Raw genomic sequence first — 15,501 nt, 5'->3', positions numbered from 1 at the left:
CAGCACTGTCTGAAAGCAAAAACATGAGAACAAGATACACACTGGTACTTGGGGGGAAAAAAAATCAAATCGGACAGAGTTCACGTCCTGAAGTTGTTAAACTCAATGTCGAGTCCAGAAGGCTGTAAAGTGTCTAATCGGAAGATGAGATGCTGTTCCTCCAGCTTGCATTGGGCTTCACGGGAACACTGCAACATGCCAAGGTCAGAAACATGAGCATGAGAGCAGGATGGTGAATTGAAATGGCAAGCAACTGGGAGGTCAGGGTCATGCTTGCAGAATGAGCGAAGGTGTTCCACAAATTGGTCACCCAGTCTGCATTTTGTCTCCCTAATATAGAGGAGACCGCATTGTGAGCAACGGATACAATGGACAAAACTGAAAGAAGTACAAGTAAATCGTGTTTCACCTTGAAGGAGTGTTTGGGGCCTTGGACAGTGAGGAGGGAGGAGGTAAAGGGGCAGGTGTTACACCCTCCCATGAAATCACAGAAGGTACTGAGTCGTCCTGGTAGAACCAAAGCTGAACGTCAGTGCCAAGCAATTGCTGAGTAAGTGCTACTTGATAGCACTGTCAACAACACTTCATCACTTTGCTGATGATCAAGAGTAGACTGATGGGGCGGCAATTGGCTGGGCTGGATTTGTCCTGCATTTTGTGGACAAAACATACCTGGGCAATTTTCCACATTGCCGGTAAATGCAGGTATTGTACCTTTACTGGAACAGCTTGGCAAGGGGCATGATTAGTGCTGGAGCACAAGTCTTCAATACTATTGCTGGAATGTTGTCAGGGCCCATAGCCTTTGCAGCATTCAGTGCCTACTGCTTCAGCTGTTTCTTGATATCACGTGGAGTGAATCGTATTGGCTGAAGACTGGCATCTGTGACGCTGGGGACATCAGGAGGGGGCCGAGATGGATCACCCACTCAGCAGTTTTGATTGAGTATGGCTGCAAATGCTTCAACCTTGTCTTTTGCACTGATGTGCTGGGCTCCCCCATCATTGATGATGGGGATATTTGTGGAACCTCCCTCTCCAACTAGCTGTTTTAATTGTTCATACCAATTAATGACTGGATGTGGCAGGACTGCAGAACTTAGATCTGATCTGTTGTTGTGCGATCACTTAGTTCTTTCTCATGCATGTTGTTTCCGCTGTTTGGCATGCAAGTAGTCCTGTGTTGTAGCTTCACCAGGATGACATTATTAGATATGCCTGGTGCTGCTCCTGGCATGCCCTCCTGCATTCTTCATTGAGCCAGGATTGATTCCCTGGCTTGGTGGTAATGGTCGAGTGAGGGATATGCGGGGCCATTAGTTTACAGATTGTGGTTGAATACGATTCTGCTGCTGCTGATAGCTCACAGCACCTCATGGATGCCCAGTTTTGAATTACTAGATCTGTTCAAAACCTATCCAATTTAGCTTATTGGTGGTGCCACACAATAGGATGGAGAGAATCCTGAATTTGAAGATGGGGCTTCATCTCCACTAGGACTGTGCAGTATTCACTCCTACCAATACTGTCATGGGCAGGTTCATCTGCGACAGGTAGTTTGGTGAGGATACAATCAGGTAGGTTTTCCCTCTTGTAGATGGGTTTTTACACAATCAATGATGGTTTTGTGGTCAGCATTACTGAGGCTAGCTGTTAATTCCAGATTTATTAATTGAATTTAAATTCCACCCATGTCTCCAGAGCATTAGCCTCTGGATTACCAGTCCAGTGATATTATCACTACGCCACTGACTCCCCCTTATATGATTAGTCTTATACAATCATACAGAGCACACCTAAAGTAGTGTGCGTAATTTTGGTCTCCTTTCCCAAAGAAGGGCATACTTGGGAGTGTGTTGAAAGTAAATTAGTGAGATTATAGAATGAGAGGATTGTCCTACAAGGAGAAATTGAATACGTTATTCCTATATTGCCTGGATGAGATCTTGTGGCATACTGATAGCGCCCCTGCCTCTAAGCCAGAAGCTTTGATTTCAAATCCCATCCAAGTCCATGTTCATAACATGGCCAAAACAGGTTGAGTACCAAAGTGCAAATCCTTTCAACATACACCAATGGCAGATGGTAAGAATGGGAGATATTCCTGGTCAGTCATATGGTGGAAAGAACATTAGCATCACTATCCATAGCTCCAGACTGCAGCATGCATGCAAAAGTGCATGTTGCCACAGCAACTCAGACTCCCTGAGTGAAATGTAACACATCACCATATTCCCTAGAATTTAGAAGTAGGAGGTATGATCGAATCAAAACAAAATTTCTTATGGGACTCAATAGAGTAGATATTTAGATGATGTTTCTATTGGTTGGGAAGTCCAGGGGCCTCAGTCTCAAAATAAGATGTCAATCATTTAGGACTGAGGTGAGGAGAAATGTCTTCACTCGAAAGGTTGTGAATCTTTGGAATTCTCTAACCCAGGGAGTTGCGAATGATCCGTCATTGGCATATTCAAGATAGAGGTGGATAGATTTTTTGGGTGTTAAAGGAATTAAGGGTAATAAGGATAGTGCAGGAAGGAGTTGAGGTAGGTGATTAACCATGATCTAAATAAATGGCAGAGCAGCTCGAAGGGGTGAACGGCCTACACTTCTTCCTATTTCATACGTTATCATCTCTGTCCTTGAGAACTCAACCATTATTATAACTTCAAGTAATTTCTTAAATGCATTCAGTGTCCTGGTAACCCATTCCAGCTGTCAATTTTGCTCTGAGTAAATTGTTTCTGATGTCTGTCCTAAACTTGTCCTTTACAACTATAACTTCACTATCTTCATGTCTTGGTGCATCTGGAAACACTGCTCTAGGTTTATTTTCTCTATCAACCTGAGTATGCTAAATATGGCAGATATTTAGAGTAAGCTTTCAATAAAAAAATAAGAAATAGTAGGAGAAGTAGATCATATAGCCCATTGAGCCTGCTCCACTATTCAATATGATCATGGCAGATCTTAGGCTTCAAAGCCACTTTCCCCATTGCTTCACATATTCCTCGATTCCCTGAGACAACAAAAATCTGTTTATCTCAACTTTAAACATATTCAATATATCCTCTAGGGTAGAGAATTCCAAAGACTTACAACCCTTTGTCTGAAGAATTTTCTCATCTCAGTCCTAAACGATTGTCCCTTATCCCAAGATTGTGCCCCCGAGCTCTAGATTCCCCAGCCAAGGGAAACAACCTCTCATGTCCACCCTGTCAAATCCCTTCAGAGTCCTGTATGTTTCAATGAGATCACTACTCATTCTTCTAAATTTCAGAGAATACAGGCCCAATTTACTCAGCCTCTCATCATAGGACAACCCTCTCATCCCAAGAACCAATCCAGTGAATTTATGCTAATCTGCCTCCAATTCAAGTATATCCTTCCTTAAATATGGAGACCAAAACTGCACACAGTGTTCCAGGTATAGTCTCACCAAAGCCATTCCATTAAGGGACTCTGTTTGAGAGTTGCTTGAAAAAGATGAATGAGGATTAGACTAGGAGGCTCAGAGAGAAAAGGTACCAGGCCAAACGGCTTATTTCTCAGCCCCCCCCAGCCACCCACACACGCATTATGGCTGTTTAACCTGCCATAAAACTAACCAAAGGCTTTCAAGCTTTTTGCTTTTGCCCAATGCACCAAAATAACTACTGCCACATCATATCTGACTTCTTAATGCATGGACCATTTTTCAGTCATGGGTGCTACTGCAGGATTATAAGCCCCAACTTAGTGAGCAGTCAGCCAGTTCAGTTTCTCAATCTTTTTCGTCTCCATTCCATTCATCTGGAAAGTCAATAAACCACAAAAACGTAAACTTTCTTCAGGACTATTAATTATTGCATACATACCTGCACACCTAACTCTGCTTCAGTCACAGCTTCTGTATTTAAATTGAATGAACGGTTCCAGAACTTGGAGCTTCTAAAGGACTCTTCTCTCAAAGCAGTAAAGCCATCGTCTTCTTCCTCATCATTCAAAGGCTCCTCTTTTATGGTCACGGTGCAGATTTCAGAGCCATTGGGATCGATGAGCTCACCTGCATTTATTACTGGCAAATCTTTTTCAACCTTAATATGGGCTTCACTGGGCTTGTCTACATTACGTTCATGTTTATTTTTTTCTGTGCTATCTGTCCTTTTGTGATTCTCTGCAAATCTACTATTCTCTGGTGTCCATTTTGCTTCGTAAGCTCCAGTGACTGTAATGGTCTTACTTTTGATAGGAAAGGTTCTAACAGAAACTCTTTGATCATATTTCTCTGGTTCAGGAGATTTCACCGGATCCATTTCCATTTTTAAGTCAAACATGTCATTGTGTAATTCATCAACATTTGCTTTTGATTGACAATCAGCCAAAGGAATGATACTGTATGGTCTGTTGTGTTGTCCAGCCTTCTGTGTGGTGGTCTCTGGAAGTATATGTAGTGACTGGAGTGGAGAAACTTGATCCACCAATTTCCAAGTTGTAGGGGTACTCTTAAGTTGTGGCTTTGTTGAACCACAGGTGACATCACACAGAGGTGTGGAAGTGTGCAAACCTCCCCCAACACTTGTTTCTGATGAACCAGTCTTGGTACACCGTTCTGAACTTGTAGCAGCTATGTTACAATGAGGAGTGTTAGCATCACCTACCAAAGTAGTAGCTGTAGATGTGAGGATTTCAACCAGTGGAGATGTTCCTGTAATTGAAACATTATGGTATTAATCTTCAAAATCATACAAAATACAGGTTAAAATGGATCGTTTCCTGTGTCCAGGACTTTCACTTTATGGTGAAGTACCAAAAAAACTTGCATTTCCACAGCACTTTTCATAACTAATGGATATTTCAAAGCACTTTACAGCCAATGAAGTACCTTGGAATCATAGTCACTGTTGTAATGCAGGAAAGGCAGCAGCCAATTTGCACATAGAAATGTGATAACGACCACATAATTGTTTATGTGACGCTGATTGAGGGATAAATATTGGCCAGGAGAACTCAACTGCACTTCTTCAGAATAATGCTACAGGACCATTTATGTCCACCTTAGATGGCGGATAGGGCCTCGGTTTAACCTCTCATCCAAAAGACCCCACCCTCTAACTGTGCAAATTATATACATTTTTAGAAGAATAATTAAACAACAATCACCAAAACAAAGAAGGTTTCATGTGAACTACTCAACATCATTATATTACAAACGATTTTTAAAATTTCATAAGCTTGCCAAACAAATCAGAGTATAAGAATGATCAGATACAAGTTTCAAATCTCCAAAATAAAATTGAAAATTTCACCAGCTCAAAAGTTTTTTTTATAAGATCCCAATAACTTATCCAGCAACAAGATCATTACATGTTGCATAAAGTAGTCCAAAAAGCAAAAGCATAACCATTAGACCGAGATTATCAATGCAGAGTGCAATTAATTAATTATCCGTGCCCTTTCACCTCTTCAATGCATCCAGACTGCTAGACTTAAAGTTTTTGGGCCATCCACTGCCTGCAAAGATACTATGTGAAATGAGTTTAGAGAACCTTCTCTAGACTCTGCAATCCTCCAATCACAGTTTGCACAAGCTCCAAGACCCTGCATTATTGCAACAAAGTTAAGTTGGGTGACGAAGACGAGCAAAGGAAGGCAGATTTTGAATAACCACCGTATGTGGTAATTACATTTCACTAGAGAGTAGGATCAGCAGTATTAGTTTCTAGATACCATACCTAGAATGGGTGATTGAGGAACATTGAGCTGTTGCACTGGAGTTTGTTCTGGAGTCTTTGTGTAAACTAGCTGGAATATCTTCCCACTGGAGTGTTTGTATAACTGTCGGCCATCAGCTGCCTTAATAGGCTGAAGCATTAGATTTTCTCCTGGCTGTAGCTTCAAGGTGTTTGGGACAGCAATACATTGTCGACGACCATCTTGATCCAGAGAGTGAGTTGAACCTTACAAGAAGGCAGGCCATTTAAAAAACCAAATGACAAGTTGATGAACCTTACCATTCAGCATAATTAAGACAGTAATAGCAATGATACAATAATCTGATGCATTTTAATTCAGGACTCATACATAGCTATATAAAAATTTCAGTCTGACGATAGATCGCTAACCTGAAATGGTAACTGTTTTTCTCTCTCCATTGATGGTGCCTAACCAGCTGAATATTTCCAACATTTTCTGCTTTTATTTTATATATAAATGAAGGTTGTTAATCAAAATTGATATGACAATGTAAAGGCTGTATTGATTTCTTGCTATTCTCCTCTCCCTTTCAAAATATTGGGTTTATTTCAGATATCATTATATTTTGGCTGAATTAATGAGTCAATTGAATGGGTAGTTTTCCAGGTGGGTTCCATGTTGCTGATTTAGACATCAAACAACCAAATGTCCTCCTCAACCCACCCCTCCCCCACCCCCGGCCCAACACTCCATTTGCAACACCTTGCTAGTTCTGCACCATCTACTCGCAAACTTAGTATAACAGAATTGTCAAATTTCAAGTACACACACACTAAATGATCAGATGGGTCCAACCAGAACCTCAAACCTACCTGAAGACAATCCAGAAGGACTGGTCTTACACAGTAGATAGCGGGTTGCAGGAGTAGATGGAGTCTCGGGTTTGTTCTGAGATGCAACAGAATTCATAAAGCAGCTTGGAATTGGTGTTGGAGTTGTATTGGTCAGCAATGTACTCAAAGCCCCAATTTTCTGGAATGTAGTGACTGCAGATCTTATAGAAGGACAGGGGGCTTTGGACACATTTTTCACAGTAGTGTCAGCAATGGAAACACCTTGTTCCCTTTTCTGGGTTGTAGTTGTAGGACATGACTGAACTTTATCTTCTGCTGCAAAATAAAAATGGAATTTGGAGGTAAAGACATAATACCGGTTATCATCATAAACTCTTGCCGTGGCAAACTAATTTAATTACATGCAGACAAACCTGATTTTTTATTCATAGGATATGTGCATTGCTGGCAGGCTGGCATTTATTGCCCATCCCTAACTGTCTTTGAGAAACTGGTGCCAAGTCTTCCAGAACCCACAGAGCTGTTAAGGATGGGTGTTCCAGGATTTCGACCCAGCGAGAGTAAAGGAATGGCAACATATTTCCAAGTCAGGATAGTACGTGACTTGCAGGTGGTATTCCCATGACTCTGCTGGCCCTGTTCTTCTAGGCTGTAGAGGTTATGGGTTTGGAAGGTGTTATCAAAGGAGCTTGACAAGTGTCATGCTATGTGTCGTGTCACTGGTATGCACTGCTGCTACATTGCATCAATGATGAAGGGAGTGAAGTAGTGGATGAGGCCAATTGAGGGGCCGATTGGTTCATGATGATGTTAAGCTTTGAGTGTTGTTGAAACTGCACATACCCAGGAAAGTAGGGAGCATTCCATCATCATGGAACTAATTCACTATTGATGTACAGATGTTGCAGCAGGGGCCTGTCCAATGAGGCTTCCTGACGACCTGTAGATTATGTCAGGAAGATATAATAATTTTCCTAATGTTATTAGAATTTATTGTAGAGTAATAGGGGAGTCTGTGTGTGTGTGCGTGCGTGTGTGTGTGTGTGTGGGAGAGCAAGAGCGAGAGACTTCATTGAATAAAATTTCAATGGGGGGACATTTAGGAATTAGAAAGAGACAGACGAAAATACAAATACGTTTTTATTGGCCTGGATTGCATAGGGACGTAGCCAAATTATGTGGAATGCCACGTCAGGTGATAGGGAAACCACACACAGTGATTAAGCCGGCACCTTTATTTCCAATTCCAGCATTTGAAGAACTTTTTACTAGGGTCATGATTGATTGTGTAGGACACCTCTCTAAGACTAAAAGTGGAAATCAGTACTTATTGACAATAATGGATGTGTCTACCAGGTCTCCTGAAGCAATACCTTTGAGAAATATTACAACAAAGAAAATTGTGGAAGAGTTGACTAAATTTTTTTTTTAAAGATATGGTTTACCTAAAGAAATACAATCGGATCAGGGTTCAAATTTCATGTCACAGCTGTTTGAGGAAGTAATGAACAGTTTGGGGATAAAACAATTTAAGTCAACAGCTTATCATCCTGAGTCACAAGGAGCTTTGGAAAGATGGCATCAAACTTTAAAAACTATGATGAGGGCGTATAGTCAGAATTATCAACAGAATTGAGATAGGGGAATTCCATTCCTGTTATTTGCTATTTGGGATGCTCCAAATAGGTTAGTTTTACTCCTTTTGAACTAGTTTATAGTCATGGGGTGAGAGGACCACTGAAATTGATTCATGAGAAATTGGTGGGTCAAAATTCAGAAACTACTCACCTAGGTCATGTATCAAACATCAGAGATTGGACAGAACATGTGAATTGGCTAGGGAACACTTAAAAATATCAGAGCAAGTGATCAAAGTGAAGGCAGACAGGAAAGCTACTGCTCGTAATTTTGTTGCTGGGGAGAAAGTGCTAGTTCTGTTACCAGCACTGGGTAACTCGTGAAAGGTAAGGTTTAGTGGGACTTACAGGATTGAAAAGAAACTGAACTAAGTAAATTATTTAATAAATACTCCAGATAGAAGAAGGAAGCAGAGAGTTTGTCATGTAAATATGCTTAAAAGGTATTTGGGAGGGAAGAGGACCAAATGGTGTTACTGGTGGTAGATAATGAGAAAGAAGTAGAAATGCAGGATTCTGAAATTGATTTTCCTCTAATCAAATTGGATAATGAGGGCGTACTTGAAAATTTAAATGTAATATTGAGTTACCTTCCAGATAAGTGTCAAAGTGATTTGGGGAAGCTATTGCAGGCACACAAAGATATTTGTGGGAATAAGTTAGGAAGGACAAATTTAGCTATTTATGATGGACGTGTACAAGTTTCATCTTCGAAAAGGCAATATCCTTATAGATTAAATCTGGCAAAGTTATCACTAGTACAGAAACAAATTGAACTCATGCTTCAAAATGAAATCATTGAGTCTAGTTGCAGTAACTGGAGCTTGCTATTGTGCTGGTACTGAAACCAGATGGAACACAAAGAATGTGAGTGGACTAACGATAGGTAAATGCAGTGACAAAAGCGGATTCATATCCTATATCACAGTTGGAAAATTGTACTGAGAAAGTGGGACAATCAAAACTTATCACATTGCTAAGAGGATATTGGCAAGTACCGTTATCGGAAAGAGCAGAGGAGATATTGTTTTTTGTGACGCCAGATGGACTATATCAGTTTAAGGTCATGCCTTTTGATATGCAAAATGCACCTGCAATATTTCAAAGGCTAGCAAACAATGTAATTGCAGGTCTGGGCAATTGTGCTGTGTATATCCACAACTTGAGAGGAGCATTTACAACATCCGGAAGAATTATTTACTCAATTACGAGAAGCTAATTTGGTGATGAACTTGGCTAAAAGTGAATTTGAAAAAGCACAAGTTCTATATCTAGGCCATACCATTGGATATGGTAAGGTGGCCACGAGAGATGTGAAAGTTAAAGCTATCATGGATCTCCCCGTGCCCACAACAAAACGAGAAGCTTTGAGATTTCTGGGCATGAGTGAGCTTTATTGGGAATTTGTACCAAATTTTAGCAGCGTGGTTGCTCCGTTGCCTGAACTATTAAAAAAAGAACAAGATGTTTCAATGGACACAGGAGTGTCAGAAGGCATTTAATAGTTCGAAAACTGTATTCACTACATCACCAGTTTTAGCAGTACCCAACTATGCCAAGCAATTTAAGTTGGCCATTGATGCAAGTGATACAGGCATTGGAGCTGTTCTGTTACAAGGCAATGAAACTGGAATTGAAAAACCAATAGGGTATTTTTCACGGAAGTTGAATGTACAACAGGGACTATATTCAACGAGCGAAAAGGAGACTTTGGGATTGGTGCTAGCATTGCAGCACTTTGAAATTCACGCTGCAAACAATTCGTCAGAAACAATTGTTTATACAGACACAATCCTTTAAAGTTTCTGGATAAATTTTGAGACAGAAGTGCAAGGCTATTCAGGTGGAGTTTATTACTGCAACCATTTAATCTACAGATTATACATGTGGTGGGATGAGAAAATCTGATTGCAGATGCATTGTCAAGGGTTTGAAGCTTAAAGGAAAAGTTGGACATTTAAAACCTGGACACTGGACTGGAATTATTTTTCTATTGATACCAAAGATTTGTATATATTTTATGTTAATGCATGCATCTGGCAATGTAATAGTGTAATAAGTATAGGAGACAATGTAAGATGGGTACAGGAAATGAACCCATCTTTTTAAAATATGACGGCTCATTTTTTAAAACAGAAGGGGATGTCAGGAGGATATAATCATTTTCACAGTGTTACTAGAATTTATTGTAAAGTAGAGTAATAGTGGAGTCCGTGTGTGTATGTATGTGTGTGTGTGTGTGTGTGTGTGCGTGTGAGGGATTGAGATTGAGAGTGAGAGTGAGAGTGAGGAGAGTGTGTATGTGAGACTTAATTGAATTAAAGGCAAATGGTCTAAAGGCTTTGATGTATCAGAAGATAAGTTAGGTTTGAAATGTTAAGTAGGTAAACACTGGCAAAGTTTTAGAATGTGTGGTGCAAAGGGAACGTTTGCATTTTGAATTCAAAAGAGGTGGTGAAGTTTTATACCTAGCCAGGAGAAGTTAAGAAACAGCGTGTTTATTTTTCCCCAAAGGTTACTGGTAAAATTGGTAATATGATAGATTCTTATTATTAGAGAGGTAAAGTCCAAAGACAAAGTGAAACAATGGAAATTTGCAATCAAAAGGGAAAATAACAGAAGGTTGTGTATAAAGGCAGCCATTCTAAGATCCAACATGTGTGAAAAGCTTCCAGCTTTTAAGCCTCAAACTGCTGTATGCAAGAACTGAACTTAATAAAACTCACTTTGAATTTGACTGTTCAGGATATCATGTTACTTTGCCTGAGTCTTTTAAAATCCGTGTTTTACTGTTGCTTTAGCGGAGGTGTAACTGGGAGTTAGATTAACTAGGACAGCCAGGAGTTACCATAGTAGTAATTTGTAAACCTACGTATGTGCTTATAATCATTTTTTTTCTATTTTTTAATAAAGGTTTAGTTTAGTTTTGTAAGAAGCCTATAAGGTTTGGTGGCCTTTTTACTGAATTCAAAGCCCGCATCTCAAAATAAGTACAAATTGAGGCAGCTGCTTCAAGTTTCCCTCTGGGATTTGGGCAGCCTGGCATTTACCATCTACTGTGCCATAACAGTAATGAAAACATAAGAACAGGAGGAGGCCATTGAGACCCTCAAACCTATTCCGCAATCCAATGGATCATGGCTAATCTGTAAACCAGCTCCATATACCAGCCTTTATTCCACATTCCCGAATAAGAATGATTAACAAAAATCTATTACTCAGATTTAAAATTAACAATTGATCCAGCATCAACTGCCGTTTGTGGAAGAGTATTCAAAATTTCTATCAACCTTTGTATGTACAAATGTTTCCTAATTTTGCTCCTGAAAGGTTTGGCTCTATTTTTTATGTCTGCTCCAACCAGTGGAAATAGTTTCTCTCCATCTTTCCTATTTGTTCCCTCTTATATCTTGAAATCTTCCATCAAATTACTCTGTAACCATCTAAATTCCAGGGAATACAATTCTAGTTTGTGTAATCTCTCATCCTAATTGAACCCTTGGAATCCAGATATCATCCTGGTAAACCTACGCTACAATCCTGCCAAAGGTCAATATATCCTTCCTAAGGTTTGGTGCCCAGAGCTGCTCACAGTAACTCCAGGTATGGTCAAACCAGGATTTTGAATAGCTTTAGCTTGACTTCTACCCCATAACTAGATAACTGAAAATGTTGATGTAGAAAATTAGAAACATGGGCATATACTGCACGAGAAAGAAACACCTGCTCTCCATCATGCTAATCCTAAGGTCCAGAAAAAAATTTGCAACATCTCGTCATATCTCTCAACCACAAGCCCTCTTTTGAATTTGCTAACATAATTTGCTTCTATAAACTAGTCCAAAACGGAAAGATAAGAGACACAAAAAGATAAAACTGAAAGGGAATTCCAATAAATAAAAAAGGGCAAACCACATTGAAGAGAACTAGCTTAGTCATTTGGTACTGTCCTACCAGTTAAAAATAAATCCGATAGTAGTTTAAATGATTAAATAAGCGTTCCAAGTCTGAGATTTTGAGCTCATGGGAACAGGAGTGAGCTATTCAGCCTCAGGAGCCTGTCCCACCAATTAATTAGATGATAGCTGATTTGCATCTTACCTGCTTTGGTTCCAATAATTTTAATACTTTTGCCTGGCAAATCTATCAATCTGAATTTTGAAATTTTCAGTTGGGCCCCCAAACTCAACAGCTTCTTGCGGGACAGAGTTCCCGATCTCCACCACCCCTATGTGAAGAGCTCTAACTGATCACTCCTGAATGGCCTAGCTTTAAAATTAAAGTTATGCCCCCTCGTTCTGGATGGTCCTACAAGAGGAAATAGTTTCTCACCTTTCCATCCTATCAAATCTTTCAATCAACTTATCACTTGAATTATATCTTGGTTTAATTCTCTATACTCAGGGAATACAAGCTTAGCTATGCAACCTGTCCACATAATTTCAGACCCAGTATCATTCTAGTGAATCTGCACTGTACCCCTTTCAAAGCCAATATTTCCTTCCTGAGGTGAGTGCCGAGAACAGAATGCAGTTACTCCAAGTGGAGTCTCACTAGAGCTTAGCATAACTGGAACATAACTTCCACCTCTTTATATTCCAGACACTTTGAGATAAAGACAACATTCCATTGTACTTGTCCGCTATCTTGTAGTTATTCCCAAAAAGTACCCAGTCTACCTCAAATTATCCTGGAAGGGTAAGGTATCTGAAAAATTTGAGCAACAGGTGAAGCTAGCCATTTCACATTGCTGCTGCACAGTGAAAACAAGGAGTGCTATTTTCCACTAATGGATGCAGCCATCAAGCAAATAAGACACTCTGCTTACCACACAATGAGTAATGTAGTAAATGACTCCATGTCGGTGTAAAGCCTGATCACAGGGAGGCTATCTATCCCAACAACTGGCAGGTCATATAAAACAGCACGTTCCCTTGGCTGTTCTCAAGCTGTCTGTGCTTGCAAAACTCAGAACATTATATCTAATGTTTGATATGATTCTGTGATTGGACAGCACTTGCTGAACAATTCTGAGTGTGCTAAGAATTACAGTAACACTGAAATGACGACTCAAATTCACAGTGAGGTTTTAAAGGTAGTGTGTGTAGTATTCAGCCAAATCGACTCATCATGTACATTCCTGGAGCATCTTGGGATATATTACTACTTTAACAAGATGCCATATAAACTGAAGTTAATGCTGTAAGCAAAAGAAAACAGGGGAAAATAAAGCCATGTATTCAAATTGAGGTATTACATAAAAGGACATTTACTCACCAGTCAGTCGACTGTTGGACAGGGTAGTATCGCAACTCATTTCACCCGGGCACTTTTCTGGTGGGGAGACACTTTTCTCTAAATCCATTACAACATGAACTGGAGAATTAATTTGTTGGTTGGAACTGTTCTTGGAAACCTAAGGCACAATATACAAACACAAAACGGGAAATCAGAAAACCTAGTGAAACAGAGGTTTAAAAAAAACAGGAAACATTTCTTCAAGTAGTGCACCAATTTTATTCCATCTTGAATGGAGTGTAAATAGAGCAGGAGGATAATGTTGAGAGGTGTGATGATGGATTTTTTCTATGGAAAATCATCATAAACTTTTCTAAGTTTGACTACTCAACTTCCTAATGCTGTTAACAATCTGAATTATGTAAACAGTGAAAACAGACTGGGTAATTTTTAAATGGTTTTCTCCTGTCAATCCACACAATTTTATGCACTTCCAGGATACTGTTCTCACCATTCTATAACTAGCTGCTGCCAGGTTTCTTCCCTCGGTGAGTCTGCATTGCTTTGCAAGGAGGAGGTATAGAAGTCTTCTATAAAAATGATAAGGAGTTCCTCAATTTCCAATTACATCAAAAAAACTAAACTACTTAAAATCACCTCCATTGATGAAATCAGTTCCATCAAATACACAAAGAAGTGTTCTGCTGAAGGGTCATGAGGACTCGAAACGTCAACTCTTTTCTTCTCTGCCGATGCTGCCAGACCTGCTGAGTTTTTCCAGGTAATTCTGTTTTTGTTTTGGATTTCCAGCATCCGCAGTTTTTTTGTTTTTATTATTAAGTTACCGACAGGCATGAAGTACTGGAAAGAAAGCCCTTGCCCAAGCCAAGTTAGGCTTACTAATTTTTGACTAGGTCACTGAATGGAACACTGCAGGACAGCCAGGTGTATTCTTAAGGAATATACCTACTAGGACCATTTCTCTCTTCTCTGCCTAGCAGCAACCCCACCTTTACAGAAACTGTCGCAGGGAGGATGTGTGTAAGAAACAAGGCTCTCACCTTGGATATTAAATGATTCAGCTTTGTTTTGAATGCAGAGTTGCCAACCACTGCTTCAATCACCATAGTCTGCACCAATGGCTTATCAAATGCACATTCAGAATCTGAGAAATTTTGAATGGTTGCTCTCACATCAACATTCTTCTTAGGTGGAAACAACAAAGTCCCGTCTCTTTTTTCCAAATGAATCTCATATTTGTCTAATCGTTGTGTTGAGGGAAGTTTATTGGCCATAGCACACTCGGCGATCAACTTAATTATCTTAACCCGACTTTCATTCCAAGTACAGTAGGAGATTACTTCGACAGCTTTTGAAGTGGTTGATCGGTTCACTGTTGTTGATGGATGCTCCATGCCTGAAGGAGGTTCAAGTGTGGCTTGGGAAGCAGACTCAACTTGGATGCATCTTGGTTCCAGCTCCTCAGTAGTCTTATCATCTGTGGAGGAGAAAAACTGATTTGGTATAAAGGAAAATATAAATCAGGTAGAGGACAAGAGAGCACAGGAAAGAAACTAGATTAGAACCAAAAAAAAAAGCACAAAATAAGTAAAAGTTCAGAACTCTTTGCCTTGACCAACAACTATTCCAAAGTGTTTCTCAGACAATATAACAATGAGAAGGTTCAAACATGAAATGATTATCCAGACCTTGAGTGTTAGTTTTCAAACAAGGGCTGCAGTACATGCAAGGCAGCCATAACACAGATGATTACGTGACAGAGGTTGGTTATAAGGACCTATGTTTACTCCAGTGCCACCAATTCTCTGTTCATACATTTTCTTTCATTTCTCTTTCTCTCCTATGGGAGCTAGAAGGAAATGTGGGTTATTAAAAACAAATGGAAAAGATGAATTTCAGGGTTGGTGAGAATGGGATGTGAGAAGTGGGGAGACTGGAGACTCTATATCAAGAGAGAAAAACCTTTGGGTACAGATTTAAAAAATGTAAGATATAGTTGCTTCCTGTCAACAACACAGCCAAAACACTGACATTTATCCCAAAACAGCACTCCAGCTTTTCTTTTATTAAAGAAT

At 39.8% G+C, this 15,501-nt stretch overlaps 1 protein-coding gene across 5 annotated transcripts in view; it reads right to left on the bottom strand.

Moving 5' to 3' along the window:
• LOC121272696 overlaps nt 1-15,501 on the bottom strand; it is a 96,963-nt gene that overhangs the window by 51,178 nt on the left and 30,284 nt on the right. For 4 of the 5 annotated variants that reach the window (XM_041179427.1, XM_041179430.1, XM_041179428.1 and 1 more), the window contains exons 9-13: nt 14,467-14,903; nt 13,445-13,583; nt 6,549-6,845; nt 5,715-5,939; nt 3,858-4,687 (exon numbers count right to left, since the gene is read on the bottom strand). In XM_041179427.1, the coding sequence (XP_041035361.1) occupies nt 3,858-4,687; nt 5,715-5,939; nt 6,549-6,845; nt 13,445-13,583; nt 14,467-14,903 (1,928 nt within the window). The remainder of the gene's footprint in view (nt 1-3,857; nt 4,688-5,714; nt 5,940-6,548; nt 6,846-13,444; nt 13,584-14,466; nt 14,904-15,501) is intronic. The other variant, XM_041179429.1, reaches the window with a different exon arrangement.

This window comes from Carcharodon carcharias, chromosome 34 (assembly GCF_017639515.1).
Source record: "Carcharodon carcharias isolate sCarCar2 chromosome 34, sCarCar2.pri, whole genome shotgun sequence".
NCBI lineage: Eukaryota > Metazoa > Chordata > Chondrichthyes > Lamniformes > Lamnidae > Carcharodon > Carcharodon carcharias.
Note: the sequence above shows the minus strand (reverse complement) of the source record. Positions and strands in the feature narration are given on the sequence as shown.